Source organism: Globicephala melas, chromosome 8, assembly GCF_963455315.2.
Source record: "Globicephala melas chromosome 8, mGloMel1.2, whole genome shotgun sequence".
NCBI lineage: Eukaryota > Metazoa > Chordata > Mammalia > Artiodactyla > Delphinidae > Globicephala > Globicephala melas.
In genome coordinates this window covers 55,601,341-55,623,002 of record NC_083321.1, presented here as the reverse complement: position 1 = coordinate 55,623,002, position 21,662 = coordinate 55,601,341, and the positions used below count along the sequence as shown (strand labels likewise).

General features: G+C 46.9%; 1 protein-coding gene across 13 annotated transcripts in view; it reads left to right on the top strand.

Annotated features, from left to right (window-relative positions):
- Positions 1-21,662, top strand: part of TENM4 (teneurin transmembrane protein 4) — a 739,976-nt gene that overhangs the window by 600,854 nt on the left and 117,460 nt on the right. For 10 of the 13 annotated variants that reach the window (XR_009564930.1, XM_060303774.1, XM_060303773.1 and 7 more), the window contains 2 exons: positions 11,839-12,024; positions 19,615-19,641. Coding sequence is in view for 12 of the 13 variants with exons in the window: in XM_060303774.1 (XP_060159757.1) it covers positions 11,839-12,024; positions 19,615-19,641 (213 nt within the window). In the remaining variant the exon portion in view is untranslated. The remainder of the gene's footprint in view (positions 1-11,838; positions 12,025-19,614; positions 19,642-21,662) is intronic. The other 3 variants (XM_060303782.1, XM_060303777.1, XM_060303776.1) reach the window with 1 other exon arrangement.

The window sequence follows — 21,662 nt, the reverse complement described above, 5'->3', positions numbered from 1 at the left end:
CATGTGCAGAAGTACAGAGCGGTCCTCCTTCAGTCTGACTGGAGAGTAGGAGCTGAGGAAGTGAGGCCAGGGAGGCAGGCAGGGTCCCAGTCATGGAGTCCACTCAGTGTCTTGCTGAAAATCTCAAATTAAAAAATCTTTCAACGCGCATTGAAGATTTCCCTTTCAGACTCCACGTCAGGGCTCTTTCTTTAACTCTCTCAGTGCATCATGGCTTAGGTCCTACCTCAGCTTAGCGAGACCTTCTAAAATTCAAACTCAGATCCTTTGAGCTTCCAGTTTCTTCTCTATTACTCTCCTCCCCTACCAAAAAGAAAAGCAAATCACACAGCATAATTAATAACAATAATGACGAGATAGATATGGAACAGAAAAGCTCTGTTACCAAATGAAGTCACAATTGATAGCAAAATAAGCCCATTTAAAAAAAAAAAACAAAAAACCTGAAAGTAACAACAGGGTTAAAAAAAATTAAAGCTCTAAACATAGCAGTTGCATTAGCCCTAAATTTTGAAAATGGTAATTCAATTTTATTTACGAGGCAAAATATAATTATGTTTAGATTTGAGGGAACAGAATTTAATTCTTACTAATGACAGAAAGACTGAGTGAGATGCTGTAATGCCAGAGAAATTGTCTTCTGTTCATGGATGGGAGAGAAAATTAGATTCAGCGTTGAGCATTCTCCCCTGTTACAAGTCTCATTTGTGTAGCGGGAATTGTTCACTCTCTGAGAAGCATTTGCTTCTCAGCCCAGAAAGCACAGCACCGACATCCAATTAAACATCAAAAGGAAACGATCAGACTGGGCTATTTCTGTGTAGGTATGTTCTGGGAGGGGAAACTCTAGGTTAGAATTTCACCCAAGGAATCATGTCCGTTGAGACTTGACATTTCCTGTGCCCTTTCCCAACAGCCAGGGACAGCCTAGAATCAAAGTTCAGAATAATAAATATCCAAGAGACTGACAGTGAAGCAGAGAAAGAAGTGGGTGTGTTAGAAGGAGGCAGAGAAGGGCCCACCAGTTGCCTGGGAAGTACTGTGGCGGTTCAGACACAATGAGACGGTCACTTCCTAACATTTAATCAAAGCCTGGGAAATTGGGCCCAAACAGGCGTGCTTCTAAATACTGCCAGAGTCAAAGGTTGATAAACCAGAAGCTGGCAGCTTTGTAATTGAGTAGAATTCCCGCCGACAGCCCTGGAACATTTTCTGTCACAACTGGATCTCTTCAGTATGCAAATCTAAGCCCTTCTGAAATTGGGCTTCAGAATTAGGTTTCTGTTTGGATGCCCAAGCTGATATCTTGTACAAAATCTCTGGCTGTCTTCCTGAATCAAACGGCTGGTATGGTAACTTTGTAATTTTAAAATCATAACTATCCTTTGAATGGAAATTTTATTTACATTTTACAGAACTCCTCCATGTATGTGCTTCATGATTTATTCAAACAACAAATATATAAGCCTCTGAAATTGCAGACGGTGTTATTCTCAGGAAACCAGGATTCAGGGAACTTGAGTGCCTTTCCCAAAGGCACTCTGGGAAAGAAAGGATTCAAATCCAGCCTTCTCTGGGTTCAGAACTCATGCTTATCCCCTGCATAATCCTGCCATTGGCTATTACCAAGGTTTACGCCGATGCTGACCATGGATCAGGTATCAGGTTTACAAGGTACCACTTCACTTGGTGACACTGCCAGGAACCATGTCAATTGGATCATGACCACGGTGGACCTGGCAATACTACAGGGGTTCAGGAAAAGAGCAGTTGCTTTCAGCCGGGGTGATCAAGGTGGCTTCTTGGAGGAAGTGGGATTTAAGGTGGGTGATGGAGGTTGGATTTGAATTGTCAGAGATGGAAGAAAGAGGCAAGCACCTTGCAGCAGCCCATTGTGGAAGTCAAAGATTTGCAACAAGTACATAGATGAGACAGATCCTGGCATTTTCTAGGAAAGAACCACAGTTTGGAGTAGCTTAGCTTAGGATCTTTGTGGCAGTAGTGAGAGGGAGAAGAGGTGAAGGAAGTTAGCAGGCATCAAATCATGAATGGCCTTGAAAGAGTTTAGGTTTTATCTGTCAGTCAGTGGAAGGCACTGAAGAGTTTCAGGCAGAGCTGTGACGTGGTCAGGTTTGGTTTTAGAAAGCTTATTCTAATATTGGCATGCAGTTTGAGGTGCCTGGGAGACTTCTAGGAGGAGGTGTCCATGGTGGAGGTAGAGAGGTGGACCTTCACAAAAGGGTGTCAGGGCTGGAGGTCTGAACATCAGCTATCTCTTCAGTATACCCACTTGGGCCCTTCCAGTGGGGTGGTGGTTCAGTCCTGGCCACAAATACACGTCCCAGTTCCCTTTTCTGGCTTCTCTGCTCACCAGTCCTTTCTCGGCTTGTAATCATTCTGCAAAGTCAGAGCGTACTTGGAGGCCTCCGCCATGCTAGCTTCGAACTCCTTTAATCAGGAAGCCAGATACCCTCCAATTAAGGTGAATAGAGGCGACTTACTACTTCCTGTGATAGGTGCTTCCTAAAGCTTGAAATTCTAGTCCTGGGGGAATAGACTGGAGACTGCTCTGCACCAACGTACGGGAATCCATTTTTCTGCTTGGTTTGAAAGCTTTCTGAGCTCCTTGAGTGAGGTGAAAGGCCATGTGGTTTCCAAGGCTCATTAGCTTTCTGCCATCTAGATCTGGGGGACCGAAGCACGGCTTGGAGCCGCTCTGACTCTCAGGTGATAGGGATGGAAGTTGAGAAGCACAGGAGAGTGACTTGGGTTTGGCCTCGATGTCAAAAGGAGATTAATTACTGTAAGGAAGTCAGGTGCTCCTTTCCTATACCTTCCTCCCTTCTGACTTCTTCCTGTAACCTGCACTGAGACTAAAAAGCCATCTGCCCAATTTTGTGGGAGAGGGAGGGAGAGAGATTGGGTGCTATATTTGAGCCAAATTGTTCAAAATGCAGGGATATCTGGCCTGTGGAAGTGAGAGTTAAATTGTAATTGGCCTACTGTGTGCCAGGCATGGTGGCCAGCTTTGTGCTCATTTGTACAACTAGGTAGACTTGAGTTCCTTGAGGATGGGAATAACTTAATACCATTTCTGAATCCCCAGCTTCTAAGGGTATCTGGCATATAGTAGGTCCTCAATATATTTTTAAATCAATTTTAAGATTCATTACCGCCGTTTTATAAATGACCAAGATAAGGCTCAGATATGTGCAGTGTTTGTTTCCCAGAGCCGGGAAGTAGCAAAGAAGGCTTTAATACCCAGCTTGCCCAAATCCAGGCCTCTGCCCTGTGCAAAATCATAGTACCTTGAGTAGTTACTGGAGTGCCCTGCCTCAGACCACTGGAATCTGGAGGTACATGGATGCAGTCCAAAGATACATTTTCTGTGTGAGACTCACTACAGAGTACAGAGACTAATCTGATGATGGCAGGGTTCTGGAGGCAACACAGGTAGACTAACAACCCTGATAAAGGTTTGCATAAAGTGCTTTGGGAAGGCAGGAGATGAAGCCCCTTCCAGTGTGGGCTCTGGAAGGAGGCTTCAGGGAGGAGGTGGCATTGGAGCCAGACTTCAACATGTGAAGACTGGGGGAAAGGAGCATGTAGACCATGAAAGCAGCCTATGCAGAGGCACAGAGGAGGGGGCCGAAGAGTGGTAAGGCCTCCCCGCCTTTAGCCGTTTATCTAGCTGGCCCCTTACATGACTATTTCCTAAGGCAGCCATCAAGTTCTTACTCAGGTACTAATATGCACATGACTGTGTGGCCAAGGACAAGGCGCTTCCTCTCTTTGGCCCGTGTTGTCCTGTCTACAGGATGGTTAGAGAATCTCTAAGATACCTTCTCATGCTCTGACCAAGAAAACTGCTCCTCTGCGTTTTCCTCCTCTTTTTGTCTCTTAACCCCTAAACACACCTGAAGGTGAGCCCCTGGCCACATCCAGGCCACTTCCTGCCCCGCATCAGCTCTCTCCTGACTCACTCTCCTTCTCCTTCATTACCCCCTGTTCCCTCAGTCCTTTACTTCCAGCTGTCTCCCTTCCTCACTCTCGGCTCCCTGTTTCTGTGCCTTTCTTCCACATCCACCTTGCAAAACCCAAGATCACTCCAGCCACTCACCATCTCTGATCTTACAGCCAGGCTTCTGAGTGCTTTAAGTCAAATCACGTCACGCTCACGATCTTTAGCCCCTCCTGGGTCCTTCGAGCTGCAGTTCTTCTGGTACTTTGTGAGTTCTTACACTCAGTCCCCAGGGGGCTCTTTCAGATGTCCGCATCTATCCATTAGCATCCTCCTCAGCAGAGATTCCTACCTCACTGAGAATGTGGAGGCCGTGGTTTAAGTGTTCTCTCATTATCCTGGTCTGTCCCTTACACGGGTCTTTGCCGCTTACCTCTCCCCAGGGCATGAGGGGCCCAGGAAGCCTGTCCTTCTGATTATGCTCCTGATCCAGTCCTCTCCGGCTGTTGAGAGGAACCTCAGTTGTTCACGTCCTCCCCTTGCTCTCCACGGTATCTTCAAACCCTCCCTTCCCCTGGCCCTTTCTAGCACATAAACGTAAAATAGTTGCCATGTCGTGAGTGTTTGCTCTGTAAAAGATGTACATGACATTAGGCACATTACATGATGTTCTTCTAAGCCTCACATGAACCTGAGATGTTGGTGTCTCTATCCTTTTTTGCAGAAGAGAAAGCTGAGGCACAGAAAGATGAATTAACTAGCCCAAGTCAAACAGATGGATGGATGGATGGATGGATGGATGGTTGGATGGATGGATGGATGGATGGATAGATGGGCAGTTAGATGGCCTGTTGACTTAATAGCTGATTGGATGGTTAGATGATTGGCTTGATGGACAGATGGATGAGCTGATGGACAGGCAGATGGATGGATGGAGGTTGAAAAGACAGATAAACAGACAAACAAAAGGAAAAGTACTTAACATGATAAACATTGAGTCAGGGTGAAATCAGACTCTGATTTCAGAGATTCTCTAGTCTAGCTGGGGTGAGGATCTAATACATAATTAATAAGGAAATATGTCAGATTACAGCTGAGGCTTTGCCTAAACCTGATCCCACAGTTCACAGACCAAAAAGCTGTGTTAATCATAGTCACCTTTCATTCTAGCTAAGTACCTTTGAGTAAGTCACTTAGTCTCTCCAAGCAGTTTCCTCAGTGATGGGAAGGGAGTGAAAATAAAATTGCAGGGATGTTGTGAGGATTTAATGAGGTAATATTTGTGTGCCACCAATAGTGGTTCTACAGTTTCTCCTTATTTTTGCCTCAAATGCTGTTTAGTGTAGCTTGGACTTAAAGTGTCCAAGGATTTCATGAGAAATTCCCCCAAGGAATTTTCAAGGACCAGGATTTCAGAGAAATCCCCCAAACTGGGCACTAACTCAGATGAGCTAGCGATGCAACAGAAAATCCTAGTGGAAATCATTTAAAATTATTTAACCCTTACTAAAATTTCTTAAGGTCACTTCTAAGAACCTCAGGTCCTAAGCAGAATAGAACAGTTTTCCCTATTATCCCTTTTAGTGCTAAATACAGACTTATTAAAGGGCTTCCCAGGAGGTCATACGGGGCCAAGGCTCTGCTTTCACATCCCTGAATTTCAAAGACAGCCTCACCTGTATCTGTTCCTTACTCAGCAGGAAAGCACACAGATCCTTGTGTGGGGTCCCCTCTGTCCCCGACTTGTGTCAATTTTGAGCATCTTTCCAAGTCAAAGAAATTTTATGGGAAAATTATATATAAGTATTTCCCTTTAGGGGAGAGGCACAGCTTCCCTTACCAGCTGTTGTAATGAACAGGATTGTAAAGTAAGTCCAGACAAATTAAAACGTAGCTGTGATAGGTCCCAGGCTTCATCCTGGTTCATACGGGGCTTAACATTTAATGAGAGGAGACTGCAGCAGCTTCTTTCCTCGTGTATACACTTCGGAGCACAATTAACCAATAGCCAAACCATATATTTTTCCCACCCTTTTCGTCACGTGTCCACCTGCGTCCACATCATAGAAAGGGGACAGGTATGACACGGGCATTGGTGCGAAGGAAGATGTGTGTGACGGTGTAAGAACTGAGACACTTTAAGGTTACAAGCTATCCGTCGGAGATTGGAGAAGATAAGTTTCTAAGAAGGTTAAGCACAAAGAAGGCTGAGCCTCTGTGTGAATATATTTAACCAAATAATTTTTGTACAATATGGCGCTGGGATAGAGTTGAGCCAACTGACATAACACCTCTTCCATGAGATTTTTTAAAAATTCATCTGTTCTTTCAACAAATATTTGTTGAAAGCTCATTCTCTGCCAGACCTGGTGCCTGCTGCTGGGAACCAAGATGAGTAAAAGCGAGAGCCTGCCATCAGGTGGGCTTCCAGTCTAGAGAGAAGACAGACGTGGATACCAGTGAGGCAGGGCAGAGGTGGGGTGGGGAAGGGGAGGTGCCGGGGGATGAGGCTTTCCCCAGGAGAAGAGCCAGGGTGCTCTTGGGCCTGACCTGGTTGCTCTCCAAGGCCCTGTGTAGTTCAGCCAGGAACTTTGCAGACTTGAAATGACACTTCAGGACAGTTGGGGATTTTCACCCGCTTTTAAGAGGAAGGCGAAGCTACGCACACAGGTGGCTTCTGCCTGGGTTTTAATGGTCTTGGCTGATGGTGCCACGCTAGGTAACCAGAGAAAGAGTTTCATACCCAAATTTTGAGGCTCTGCTGCTAGAAAACATCTTGCTCTTCAGGGAGACGATTCCCTTCTCGGTGACTCGGGGCTGCACTGATACAGGATGCCGTAGGTCTCCATCAATCAGTTAATGTACAGAACACAACATACATAACACAGATTACATAGAGCCATTCACATTTACCCTTTCCTTCAGTTACCACCACTCACTCACCCTGTAGGGGACCATTATTACTCTCCCTGTTTTGGGGATGAAGAGGTATGGTCCAGAGAGATTAAGTAATTCTCCCAAGGGCTCCGCACGGACTCAAGGAGACTGGAGAGTCGGAATCTGAATCCATGTCTACTGTATGGATTGTCTACTCTATGGTACGTCAGAGGGTTCCTCCCAGGCCCCTACCGTCCAGCATGGAGTCAGACAGTGCCGATGTTGATCACATGACCGTCGCCTAGCCTTTATCAAATGGTTGCTTGTTTCAGGTGTGTTGTATAAGTCAGAATTCACATCTGATCTGACTTCAGTCTGATAACACTTGCCACTACACCCCATTTCCTTTCTTATAAGAATATGTGTGTGCACAGTTTTTCATATCCTGACTATGTGCCAGGCTCCATACTAGAAGCTTCACTTCTATTCATCTTAGCGCATTTAATTCAATTAGGTTATGTCCGTCTGCCATGCTAGAATGTCACTCCTTGAGGTCAGGAAAGAGCCGTGTCTGTCATACTCACCATTGGATCCCCCAGTGCCCGCTCACCATTGGATTTGCACCCAGTGAGCGCTCAAGAAATTAAGCAAATGAGAGTGATTCCTCCACCAACTCTCTGCAGTAGTCAGTGTCATCCCCAGTTTACAACTGAGCAAACTTGAGACTTAGGAGCTGTGACCCAAATTTCACAAAGTACCATTCACATTACGTAAAGGGCACAGGAGCTGTCAAAGCACGTTCTTCAGCATCATCCTATTTGGTTTTCACCAGCCACTCTGGGAAGTTATATCTGCTTCAGTGTAAAAGCAGAATCAGAGAAGCAAAAATAAAGCAGTTCCTTTTATTTCAAGGACAAAAAAAAAAAAAAAAAAATTGAGGTACATAAAAAAATAGCAATGGGGCCTACAACGTGAGACCCAATGAAGCAGAATCTCGGATTCCTGCCCCCGTCATGAGGCAGTGGGTCTCCTGCACTTGGGCGGAGAGCCCATCTGCAGAAAAGAAGCTCAACACTGCCAGGTTGTGTTACCATCAGTTAGCACCACATAAACATCAGGGTCACCCTGTTCAGGCCCCTTCCATTAAAATGTGTAAGAGCCCACAACCCAGCTCGTAAAGGACTGAGGGAGGGGTGCTCAGCCACCAGGCAGCTTTAGCTTCACGCCAAGGCAGCATGTCTAGTGTAAACTGGCGGGGAGATGGAGAGTTTGGAGGGACAGCCCCGCAGTCTCCAGAGGAGAAAAGTGAGCTCGGGTGTCTGGGAAACTCTGTGTAAAGAACCTCATTGCATCTCACACATAGGCAGGGTCTGACTTGAACGTAACAAGGGATAAACAACAGGGTCAGAAGCGAGGGGAGATCTGCTGGAAGAACCAGGAGGTTCCCTCAAAGGAGAGCCTGCCTCTGTCTATTCTGTGACTCAGTTTCCATCTCTGTAAAATGAGCCTGCCTCTGTCTAGCCTGTGACTCAGCTTCCATACTGTAAAATGCTTATCTTGCAGCCTTGCCCTGAGGATTGTCACAATGAGGAGAAAGCACCAGATGAACACACGACCTTGTAGAATTCCCCTATGCTCTCTGGGTCTCAGTAGCCTCACCTCCAAGAAGGATAATAGCCAGGTGTTCGCACAGCGTTGTTGCGATAGTTAAATGAGAAATTGTATGTGAAGGGTGCTTTGTAAACTGTAAAACCTGATATAAGTGTTAAGTTATTAAGCCAAAAATGGCTTTTCCATACATTACCTCATTTGATCTAACGCCAACGTGTAAGATTGGTAAAGTGGGAATTACTAGCCTCATTTTACTGAAATGGAAATCGAGATTCAATGAATTGCATAACTTGCACCTTGAAGATTACCCAGCCAATAAGTGACAAAGCCAAGAATAGATACCAAATCTGTCTGATCCTAAGATTCACGGTTCTTTTTTCATTGCACGTAAGCAGAAGGGTGCCGAAGTGAGTAATAGCTGTAGATTACTCAGCTGATCTTAGCAATCAGTTTGGGCTTTGTCTGGGCAATGATCTCCTGTGGGGCAGAGACTGTGTCGTATTGACCTCTGTATTCCTAGCACTCGGCGCAGTTTCTGGCACATAGCAGGCAGGCATGGACTATTACTGGAAGAATAAAGGAATCAGTATGAGCTGTATATCAGGGCTGTGTACCCTCTGAAGGGGGTGCTGTCATCATCCCTATTTTACAGAGGAAGAAAATGAAGCTCAGAGCAGTTGAGGAGGCTGTGTAAGGTCCCACAACTGGCAGAACCAAGATTTGGAGTCACACCTGATTCCAAGTCTTACGCTCTTTCACACACACTGCCTCAAAGTTAACTAGTAAAGGAATGAACTACCCAGTAGTGAGGACCTGAAGTGAGGCCATCAAATGCTGGGGAAGCCCTGCCTCTTCTGCTCTCAAGCCCGTGACCTTCAAGTGCCCCGCAGCCCAAAACACCAAGACTGTGAACTCCAAGTGCCCCGAGGAAGGCTGCCCCACAGCCTGTCCCTCTCCAGGCTCACAGCTCGGTGAACAGAAGGGTTATTGGAAGTTTACTTTCACACCATAAACTGCCGCCTGGAAAATGTGCTGAGTAAACCCCTCAGAATGCTAATCTGATCTTTCCTCCAGGCTCTCAGGTGAAAGTCCCAGCCAGCCCTGAGTTCAGGCCCTGCCTCCAGAGTCACCTGGGTCGATGCCCTTGCAGCGCTGTGCAGAAGGGATGGAAATTTCAGACTTAGGACGTAGGGAGACCCAGGGACCCGAGATTGTCATTCTTCATCTTGAGAAAAATCCAGGACATTGTCCATGTGAGCAAGAAGGGAAGGAAACTTGAAGAACATCTTGAGAAAACCCCCTTCCTGGAGGGCTGCTGGGTGTCCTGACACTTTGCTCCACAGCTCCACGCTTGCTTGGGAAGTTTTCACAAGGGCAACCCACCAGAGATAAGCAGACAGATAGACCTGGACTGACTCTCAGCCAGGCTGAGCAGGGTGTACCTGAATTGTTTTAAATTCTTAGGCACCTGTAGCCCCAGGCACACATGGATTTATTCATTATCCAGCAAACCTTAATTAAGGGTCTGTTCTGTGCCAAGATCTGTGCTGGGTACCAGGCCTAGAGGTGATCAGAATTCATCCAGCCTCAGGTTGTCCTGAGTCTGACAATGAGACACGCAGAAATGGAGAAGCAGTCTACCACGTCACATGGAAAGGCACGGAGCAAGAGAACAACCGCTGAGTGAATCGTGGGAGACTTCTCAGAGGAGGAGGGACACTCCAGCCGAGCCTTAGGGCTAGATCATGCTGTGTGACGTGGAGGATGTTTATATCATAGACTCCCACAGTCTTAGATGCCGTCAGGTCACCCCTGCAGTTGATGAGGAAACCAACACCCAGAGAGGGCAAGTGACTTTCCCAAGGTCACACAGCAGATCCATGGCTGAGCAGACACAGACCTCACAAACCTGGTCTTTGGACACGTAGTCTAAAGCTCACTGTCCTGAGAAATCTTTCTTGAGTTAGTGATCTTGCCATGCCCTTTTCTATTGTCCACTTCACTGAATGCTCAGCATAGCCCTGATGGGTAGAAGAGGTGCTGTGAGGCAGCATCACCAGTGAAGTCAAGGAACCTGCCCAGGGTCACACAGCTTCTGCTCCTGAGCCTGGCATAGAACCCAGGTCCCCTGGCTCCAGGTCAGGGCTCTTTGCACACATTTTACAGCAGCCTTTCTCTCCCCTGGGGAGCTGAGAAACCCAGTGTGGTACTGCACGCATTAACTCCCTTTCCAGCTACTTTGCTTGGCAAGATGTCAGGCATAGGAACACACCATAAATGGGAACTATTACTGTTTTCTGTTTTGCTTATTTTTTAATTCTTGAACATTTTAGCCGTTGCCTTGTAGATTAATATGGAAGTTCTGAGCCTCTGAGATCTAATTTTATTTTCTTTTTCAAAAGTAGTTGGAGTGTTAGTAGCTTCCAAGCCAGGAGTGTAGCTTGGAAGGGGTAACGTGCAAATGCAATTTGACATGGGTGCCAGTCAGTTTAATTTGAAAGAAATTTAAGGTGTTGGGATCTTCATTTGAAGAATGTTGGGCCACGAGGCAGAGAATTGAGTCAGGGGCTCCATCACAGCGCTGGCCGAGAGCATCAAGGGCCCCAGTTGTTCAACTCGTTGCCTACAAAGGAGTTGTGTTTCAAAGCTCTCACAACCTCTGCCTGAGTAACCGTGAAGTTGTCGCTGGCCCGGGGCCCAAGGGACTTGTGGATCAGGTCGCGTGTGTCTTTTGCACCATCTCACAGACGGGCCTTTGTGAAGGGCAACTCCAGTCTGCCTGTGAAGCACCTCCACCCCCAGTCCAGCTGTTTGCTTTGGAAAAGCCACTTAGATGGTGCTCGGAGTTGGGGTGATGAAGCAGTGAGCAGAGGAACTGAACATAAACCCAGCAGGGCACCAGAGAACCCCCCTGGGATGCGGGGGTCCAGCCTCCCCTTTCCTCCCATCTCAGTTAGAGTCAAAGCTGGAATGAAGTGCAAGCCCGGGACCCGTCATGCACCCCAGCCAGACCCACAAGTACTTCGCCTGGCTCAGCCTCACTTCGTTTTCACACATAATTGGTTTTTAATTAAATTTGACTTCTCCTCACATCTGTTCAGAAGGGCGGTCCCCTTTGGAAGCGGTAAGCACAGAAGCGGGGACAGGCTGGCCACAGAGAAAAGTGAACAGAGCAGAGCCCTACAGTCCATCCTATTTTGGCGAGGAAAGGGGCTCGGGACAGGCCTCTGGCTGGAGAACTGTTCTTGTCCGAGGGTCCTTGTTCTTGTCCCGAGCCTCCTGAGCCTCTGGAATCCCGACTGCTCACAGAGCGTGTGACCCTTTTTCCCAAGAACGACTGGCTCAATACTTGTCTTTTCTCTCTCCCCCTTCTCCCTCCCCCCACCCAGAGATCTGTGCGGCCGAGTGTGGTGGCCACGGCGTCTGCGTGGGGGGCACCTGCCGCTGCGAGGACGGCTGGATGGGGGCGGCCTGCGACCAGCGCGCCTGCCACCCGCGCTGCGCTGAGCATGGGACCTGCCGGGACGGCAAGTGCGAGTGCAGCCCGGGCTGGAACGGCGAGCACTGCACCATCGGTATGAGGGCCGGGCCTCCGCACCTTCTCCAGGGCTGCGCGGTGCCGTTGTCTGTCGGGCACTTCGGGGCCCCTGTCGCATGTGGGAACTGGGCCAAAAGTCCTTTCATCTGACGACATTATGGTTGGCTTTTCCTAGACATCAGTTGGACTCAAACTCACAATAGGACATTTTTAACCTTTTCCCTCCCACCCTGCATCTCCCAGATCTCAGCTAGCTGGTCAGCATGCCTTGGGTTTAGCCCTTCCCGGGCCAAAAGCAGTATAACTTTGTGTTAGGAGCTGGGGTTCAGGCATGACTGAACCTCAGCAGCTGTGATGTAGATGACTCTACCTCAGCAGCTGTGAGCAAGTCCCAAGGCCTCTCGGAGCCTCAGTTTCCTCACCTGTGAAATGGGGATAGTAATGCACGTACAGGCTGGCACATCGTATAGTACTCCATAAACATAGCCATTAAATCAAGTTTATGGTCTGGTTGGGAGGTCTTGGGCTTAGCGCTGAACACCCCCAGTAGCCTCCTAGGCTGGAGCTCCCGAAGAGGCCTGGGATCCTGGGGAAAGCTTCCCGCAGGCCCCAGGCCACATCTGCATCCCGTTAGGCCTGGGATCTGCCCCCTCCCCTGTCCTCGGCTTCCGTCCCGTCTGCATTTGTCTCCTTTCCCCTCTCCTGGTGGCTCCTTGGCACCAGCCCCTGCTGAAGCAGCACTGTTGGCAGCTTTCAAAACAAGCTGATCACTCTGTTCCCTTCTTTCTGCCTTTCTTGCTGGTTTTGTTGATTTTAAACACAGCCAGACGTTTGCTTGGTTTATTATCCTGGAATGAACACTCACCAAAAGGTCTTTATTGAATCAACTGGTCTGTGTGTGTGTGTTTTAACTTCTTCCCCTTCCATTTTTTTTTCAAGGAAGGGTCTGTGATCAAATGGCAAGCACATGGCTCTAGGAGACAGGATTCCGGGTGCCTCTCCAGCTCTGACAGTCACCTCGTGATTACAGAAACTGGGAGGCAAGCCCCAAAGGTTACGAGGGACAAAGGAATTTTGAGCAAATGGGGCTACCTATCATTTCATACTGTTTTAGGCCGCATTCCTTTTGTTTTGCAGCCTGAAATTAGCTTTTATTCATCATCCCTGCCTCCACACCATCGCCCTTTTTATCAATGGCAGTGGAATACCTTATACTTACTAATATTAATAATAATGGGCTCTGATTTTTGAGTATTTACAGTGTGGCGAGCACTGTGCTAAGGGCTTTGACTGCGTTCTTTCCCACTCCCATCCATCACCCTGTGGAGGCACACGTATTTCCCCGCTTCTTTTCAAGGACCTGAGGCCCAAGGTCACTTAACTGTTAAGAAGTAGGACTGGACGTTGAGGCTTGGTTTTCTGAGCCTTGGGGAGGAGCTCCTCGCCAGCTGCTTGCTCTGCGGTCCTTGCAGGACAAAGCCCAGGTTTTCTGCAGAGGCCTCTGGCTCTCATCCTTCCCAGAGGCTGGGCCTTCTTATTCCAGTTGGTCTCAGAGTCCCACAGCTAGCTGGCCAGCCACACTCTTACCAGAGTCCAGAGCCGCTCCACAGCCGCCGGCAGCCCACCCTGCTTTTCCGTAGCAGAACGCGCCACGCTGTCTCACTGTGCGCCTCTGGGTGGCTTCTTTCCGTCAGTGTCATCCTATCCCACGACCGCCCTGGACACCTCTTAAAGAAAAGCAGCCCTAGTCACCAGAGAGGCCCACCTGCTTCTTTCAACTCTGCCCCTTCCTTCACCTTCACTTTTCTGCATGACTAAGGACAAGCTGACCTTTTAGCCTCCCAGCCCAGAAGGGGACCCATCCCTATTAAAACCAAAATCAGAGCCCAGAGAGAATGCATTCTGTTTTCTATCACTTGCTTATAGAGTCCTCGGCTCACCTCACCAAGTTCCAAGCAGTTTATGGATGTCAGGCTTCTATAAGGTTAAAGCATCTCATCTGAGTCAAATGATGAGGGATTTACGGAAATCCTCCCTGCGTCCAGTCACAGATGATTCATGGCAGGGCTTGTGGGCAGGCTGGGTTCCAGCTGGTGTCTCGTGGATGTTCCTCAGCCTAGCTTGAAGAACATCTCTGTTGTGATGCCAAGGAGTCAGACCAGCCCGTCCCACCTCCCCTGCACACCCTGTTGTCACTCTTTAAGAGCAAATTCCTCCTTGGGATTGCAGATGCTTTTTCCCCTCCGGATAAGAAATACACCAAGGTAAATGTGCACGGTTCAAGAGGGAGGTTTATAGTCCTAAATACCAGAAAACTGCCACAGGACATTGAAGAAGTAAAGGACTAGTCATAGTGGCTCAGATGAAAGGACTTTGGCTTGGAATTCTGTTACCTTTCATTGTGTGGTGCGCGTTTCCTTTGACCCTGTCTAATCTCCCCGCATGGCAACTTGCCCTCTGTGCGTCTCTGCCCGTGGCCAGCTGCATCCCCGCTAGAAACCCGACACCCTAGTGCCGAAGGAACACTTCAGTAACCTTGCTGGATGGAAGGGAAGGAGTACGAGATACAAACGAGGGAAACAATGGCCGTGCCTTCTTTTTTCTTTTCAGAATAGATATGAGAAGGAGAAACCCCTCTTTAATCTTTGATGGTAGCAAGAAGCACTTCCTTACATTCCAGGGAACTTCACTCCCTGCGAGGAACATTTAGGAAGAGCAAAAACTGCTGGTGTGAAAAGTTAGAAATTCAAAGTGTTAAATGTTCTCTTGTTGTCAGATTTCATCATTATTCAATGGGTCATCGCACAGCTAGCTCGTATTTTTCAGTGTGGTTCTGTCCCATACCAGAGAAGAGGCCAGGATCCACGATGCTGATTCAGAGACCTCCACACAGTGGGATCCAAAGAGAGCAAGGCTTGTTCATTTGCACACTGCTGCCCTCCGTAAACGGGAAAGAATGACTTGGTTCCCTAACAGCTGGCATAAAAGAGTAAGACAAGTCTGGGCTCCTTTGGGTCAAGTCCCCAGCTTAAAAACCTTCTTACCCCAGTGACATTTCCCAGAGCAGATTATATAGTAGGAATTAAATATCTCCTTTTGGAGGCTTGGGTCCACCTTTTCTTTTATGGAAGCTCCCTGGTTTTTCTCAAAACAGATTGGTTTTCTCAAAACAGATTGGCATCCTCTTTGATGACAATATTTTTGTCAAAAAGCAAGACTATTTCAAATCTTAATTCCTTACGTTAGGAATTATCTGTCTCTTTGCAACTTCAAGAAAAGTCTTGGTGACAGCACCGTGGGTAGACCACATGGTCGCTGGGGCTTCAGTTTCTCCCTCTGTGAATCACAGAGTGGGGTGGCTGGAGGAGGCCTGCAGGGGTGATGGAATTCCGGCCCCTCCTCCACTGCCCACAGACTGCACATCCATCACCTGCTCCTAAAAATATCCCACAAATAAAACAGGATTTTTTCATTTTCACTCTTACTTACTTACTAGTAATACATCCACTTGTGTATATGGAACCAGTTTCCCTAGTCTAGAAGTTAAGGTCAGATGGATTGATTAGGATCCGTTTCTCAAGTATATGGTCAACACAGAGTCATCAAAAACGTATTTTTGGATGTCTTTTCCAGGAATTTTATGAGTCTCTTCAGTCTGGGGCTTGACCTCCAGTTTCTTTAGAGAAAGCTGAAAATCATAGCTAAATTTAAGAAGGTGTTTAATTTTTCCTATTTCTTTGAAAACACCAACATTTTGGATCACTTCTATGATAGTTATTTTGTTCACTTCACTGCCCCTTGTCTATGAGGTCCCAAAACACATGTGGGAAATGCTAGCTCCTGATTACATGTGTAAAATTCCAACCTTGACCCCAAAGCTGTGATTGTTCAAGATGCCAGATATGCAGAAGTATTTACTAGGTTCCAGGAGAACTGTCCAATCATATAAATCTTGATTCTCAAACAAATCCTCCTCTGGGAGTAAAGATCAAAATAATACTCTGATGATGCAATTACTAGAGCGAGCAAAGCCAGACTTCCCGATGCAGGGAAATTACAAAGAAAGGCCACACAGTCTTCTGGAGTTCTTTGTCCACTTTTGAACGGTAGCTCTTGAGTTTCTTTTTTGTAATCAGACAATCCTTAGCCAAGAGCTCACAAGCATTCACAAGGTATCAGCGCCTGTGAGATAACCTATGCTTCTCCCTCCTCAGAGGCATCATGACCCATGAGTTGTAGGACAAATGCTGACACGGAGAAAGAGAAAACGGACAGGGATCTACCCCGTGTTATCAGAGCAAGAACTTGATTAGTTGATGGTCCTGGGAGCTTTCAGCCCACATGTGGTAGGAGTGGGAAACTGGAGACCAGTGAGTGGGCTCCGTGAGCCCCTCTCGGGGTGGGTGCCGTTGGCCACTTATTCCTCACTGATCCTTCGTCCAAAGAGAGAAGAGCATGAATGTATCCAAGAACTTAACAAGAACATCTCTTTGATGATTTGTCATCCATCTGAGAGAAGTTCAGATGACTATAGCCACCCCAGTCATCACCTGCCATAATGATCTTCGTTTCACCTGACCTAACGGGTACCAATGATACAGCTGTTAGAGTCAACGGAGGCTCCTGAAGAATAAGCTTCTTGCCATGTTCTTCACAACCTTTGATGGGGACCCCTGAAGCTTCTTGGGATTATCTTAAGAGAAATTTCTGGAAACTTCTATTGGTACAGGCAAGTGAAGGAAAGAAGCTTTCACGTTGGAGGTCATAGAAATGCTAAAGAGATCTAAGACCTCACAGGCTACCCTCGTGCTAAGGCTCAGAGCTTGTCTTATAAATAGCTGTGTGCCTCCACTATCTCCACTTTGTTGCCCAGTGACAGGAACATAGAAGCGCGTGGTCCAAGAGGAAAATGACTCTGCTTCCATCGTCTTCATCCTGAAATCTGGAGGAGAAAGATGAAGGAATTTGGGGAAGCCCTGAATCCACCATCCATAATGCAAGCTTAGGGACTTGGCGTCATCTTTTCTTAAAGTTAGTGCTTTAAAATCATGATGAAATTTTACGTGACTTGAGTCAAGGGCATATGTGCCAAGCTTTTCAAACAGTGAAAGAAACAGCAGTGTGGACTTCTGCATATGCCTTTTATAAGTAAATGGCATTGGACTTCAAAGACTCAGTTACCACTTTCATTTTCAGTAGAGGCAAGGAAGCTCTCTTCCATTCCCAGGAAGCTCTTGGTCTTGGTATTGACTGGCTGTTATCAGCTTTTTTCACAGCGTGGCCTGAGGTCACTGTGTGAGGAAGGAATCCCAGGATTTGTGGAATCCACTGTTGTCTCCTGAAACCCACAACATTGATTATGACCTGAGTGTGCCTCCGTCGCTTCTACTGGCTGGTGTTCCTGCCTGTGGTCTGAGAAATTAGTAAGCATTTTTTAAAGGTACTAAAAACATATTTAATAGAGATCTTTATTGCTAAATAGTTCTTATAGCAATACAAGAGAGAGAGAGGGAGCTCTCTGAGGTCAGCCCCTGGGTTTGTGGAGATTAGCCTATATAGTGGATATAATCTCTACTCATCACCAGAGCCATGATATCACCGTTAAGTTTGGAGACATTTTTCTGGTCAGAGAATTCCCTCCAAGTGGATGCTGCGCACGGGTATGGTCATTTGAATCCCAATGATGCCTGTCTCGTCCAGCCGAGTCATCCTTGCCAACCCTGTGAGAGAAATCTAGGCTCACTCCATCTCATCTGTAGCTGGGTTCAGTGTCATTACCAGAACCTATGATTATGACCCTCCACAAAATTCTGCAGATCTGAACGCTAAGAACACCAGCTGAGCCAGGAGATCTGTGTGTTGTGTCGTGGTTCTCCGATGGCGTATCCTGGGAGATGATGTCTAAGCAATTTTAGATCACTTTGCAAAATTAGATGAATGATCTTGACTAAGACGCAGGTGACAGATGAACCAAGAATCGAGAAAGTCTTCGCCTTCACCAGAGATGTTTCCTAGGTGGTTTTTCATGTGGGCTGACCCTGTTTTTCACTGTCATTCCACAGCTTTGTTTGTTCAGTCCTGCTTAATACACCACTCCCCTTCACTTTCCCTTCTTATATCCTGTTAGCTCATGGACTGTGCAGCATCTGTAAGAATGAAGGGAAGCGTGCAGACCCAGTGAAAACTCCTCTTCCCAATTTTCCACTTGGCTCTGCAGCCTCTGGGAACATATTTCCTCTTGAAGCACAGACCACATGGGTGCCTGAACTAAGAACCTACCCTCTCATCCACCAGTCTTAGGAGGCAAATATATATTGATGAACAGCCACAGTGTCTGTCCTATCCAGAGGATTGAAAACATAAAATTTATATTTCTTTTATGGAGAATGTTCTTACATTTTATAGAACCCTAGGGCTTCCAGATAAGGCCTCACCATCGCAGTTGAGCCCTCTCTTATGGACTTTTGATTCACGTGTGAAATCGAGCTAAGGGTGGGGACCAGCCCGGCTGAAAGCATCAGCCCTTCAGGAAATGGCCATCTCTCCAGCCTTTGTGGGAGCACATGTGGAGGAGGTATAGAGAAGGAGGTGCTAGGGAAGCTCCTCCAATGGCTGTGACCACAGCCCAATAGGGAAGGTGAAATGCTGTTACTGATTTATGCTGGGAATGAAGAGGTCTGCCCTGCCCCAAGCACAGAGCCAGGCACCCATGTATATGCACAGTAGGTTTAGTTCAGAGCCACATTTGACACCCATCCTCACAAATGAGCAAAACCTTAGATTGCCAAATAATTCTGTGCTTGGATATAACCCCCCTACGATGATGTGTGATGATAACAATGATGTATGGGTTGGAAAACAAAGCATACGTCATTCTACCTTTTAAGTTAATCAGCATTGAGAAGGAGTCAGGTTTTCTTTTCTTTCTCTTGTCTTTCACAGCCACACCCATTGACCTGCACCTCACATTCTGTGTAAGATGCAAAGGAGAGATGCATCTTCCTTAGAACACGCATTCTGCATTCACGTCTATGTGGGCACGTGGGTCCGTGGAAAGTGGAAGAATGGCAAACAGATAAGCTAGCAGTGTATTTGACCAAAGGCTCAACCTACTTCCCTGGTGTATATCAGGGGTGACTCCCCTTTTGCCTATTTCCGAATTCCAACCTCCTGGGGTCACCTCTGCCCATGCAGGGCGCCCTCACTCTTGTCCCGCTGCATCCCCTGGAGGGAAGGTGAATGCTGCTCTGGGTAGACAAAGGGGCAAGTTCTAGTTTTCCGTAAAGCTGATGGAGCAGGAGTGTAGCCACTTTTGCAGCTTCCCATCCTCCTTTTTCCGCTGTTCTCCTCATCCATGTGTCTTCTTATTTATATGATCACATTTCCAAACGCCTGGATCACAGAGTGAGTTGACGTTCCTTTTGGCCCTTCCTGGAGAATGTGCTTGCTCTCCCTCCTTCTCTCTCGTGTTGTCCTGTCTTTGGTTTTATTTTCCCCACCCTGGCAGGTCTGTCCCAAACGTGGGGTGCAGCCCCCTTTGTCTCCTTGGCACCTGGCATGGTTATGTGACAGGCAGTACTGCACTTTTTCAATCCTACCTTAAATGTGCTGTCTTTTATCTCCCAAGCGCACTATCTGGATAGGGTAGTTAAAGGTATGGTGTTCTTCCTCTATTTTCCTGTTGTCTTTGTGTGTGTGCTTGTGTATGAGCATAACAGACAGAAGAAATGTGTGTCTGGAAATGTATAGATACCCCGTGAGCAAGGTGTCTCGGTGCTGCCGCGTCCCAGGCTTTGTCACAGCAGACACTGCCCGGAGGGCGGGGTTTTGGTCACAAGATGGTTGATACACCTGGAGTGTCATTCTCCCCTGCCCCAGGTGCTCAGGCTGTTTTGTGACATTACCACTGTGCTGTTGTCCTTCTCTCCCCATACACAGATACACCCCCTCACCCTTTCTACCCCATCTCATGTCACCCTGCCCATGCTTTATGGCCCCTGGTCCATCAGAATGAAGATGCTGGGAACCAGGGTGGGTGGCCTGAGACAGGAAGAGACCCCAGAGCAAACTAAGAAATCCTAAGAACTCCATTCCCCCTAGTACTAGTACTGTGTGCTAGATGCTGTGCCAGGCTCTGGAGAAATGGGGGAAAACAGACCCCTGACCTCAGGAGGTGAATGGTCTGTTTGTTTGGATTTTTTTTTCCTTTTCAGAGAAGGCCTGACTTTGGTAAGTTTTATTTTTGAAGAGTGTTCCCCACAGGCCAAGTAATTCCTTCTGTTTGAAACATTTACATTAAGTAGATGGTACCCAATTTTCCAAAGAGGCCTCATTGCTCTAGGAATAAGTCTCAGAACGATCAGATGTGTGTGCTCCAGAAAGGCCCCAAGCTTCCGGAGGAGAAATACCATGCCATCTTCAGCTTTTTATCCTCAAGCCCTCACACGGCACCAGGCACCACATATGTGCTCATTGGTTAAGGAAACACACTCTGAAGTCAGACTGCCTGAGTGTGAATCCAAACTCCAATACTCAATGAACTGGATGACCTTGGCCATGCTTCTTCACCTCTCTTCCCTTCAGAGTCTTTATAAAATGAGGAAAACAGGACGTGCCTGGTGGGATTGGCGTGAGGACTGATTAAAGTAATGAATGTAAAGTGCTTAGCACGTGGGCAGGAATGATGCTCAGTAAATGTTAGCTGTGCTGTTTTATCATCATCTTCTTAGCCTCACCGTTAACTTGGAGAAGGACTTCATTAACCACACTAATTTTTGAAATTGTAAAGAAAAAGGTTAAGTTGGCTTTTAATAAGAGATAGCAACTGCTGTTTAAAAAGTGATGGAAAGGATTTTAGGGAAACATCAGTGACTAAATGCTTTTCAACTGGAACATCTTTGCCAAATACAGCAAAGGTGGCACTAGGGCCCATCCAATGGTGTTGAGAAGCACGCTGCCTCGCATTTCACGTACTGGCCTTCAACCAAGAATAACATTATTCCAGCAAGAAAGAGTAGCACCTCTGAGCCTCTTTAAAATAGGCATTTCACACATAATCATTATCAGAGGAATCCTCAGTATGGATTAAGTTTAATAGCTGGTGGATTTTTTTTCCTACTTTGTGAGGTTTTTCCATATCTATGAGTCTGAAGGGAGTCCTGTGAATTTTTTCAAGTGAATAGATGTGCTCATTTGATTGGAGAAGGAAATTAAAGTTGAAGAAGCTGAGTGGCCCATTCTGGATCACACTCTTAGTAAGTGGCAGAACCCAAGATTTTGTGTTTCCTGGCCTAATCCGTATTTCCAGTATTCTTTCATCTGTCACGGTAAGTCACCGAGAATGTCCCATTAATTTCCAAAATTCTTCCTCCAAACTGTCTTCCAAACTGGCAAACACACCAGGAAGTGACCCGTATTCTCTCAAACCACCCGTTCTGATCTTTAGTTCAGAAAATATATCACCAAACCTTGAGCTGGATTAGGTCAGTGAATCATAACTTGCTTTAAAAGACAAATGTTTCTTGCCAAAATCTAGATCTGGACCAAGCCCCATCTGGCTGGCTTTCTGGTATAATGGGTACTAGTAACTCCCCCCCAAAAAATAATTCAGAGACCGTTATAATGCAAACCCCAGACTTTTCAGAGTCGAGTATTTTGCAGTTCAGAGACAAACCA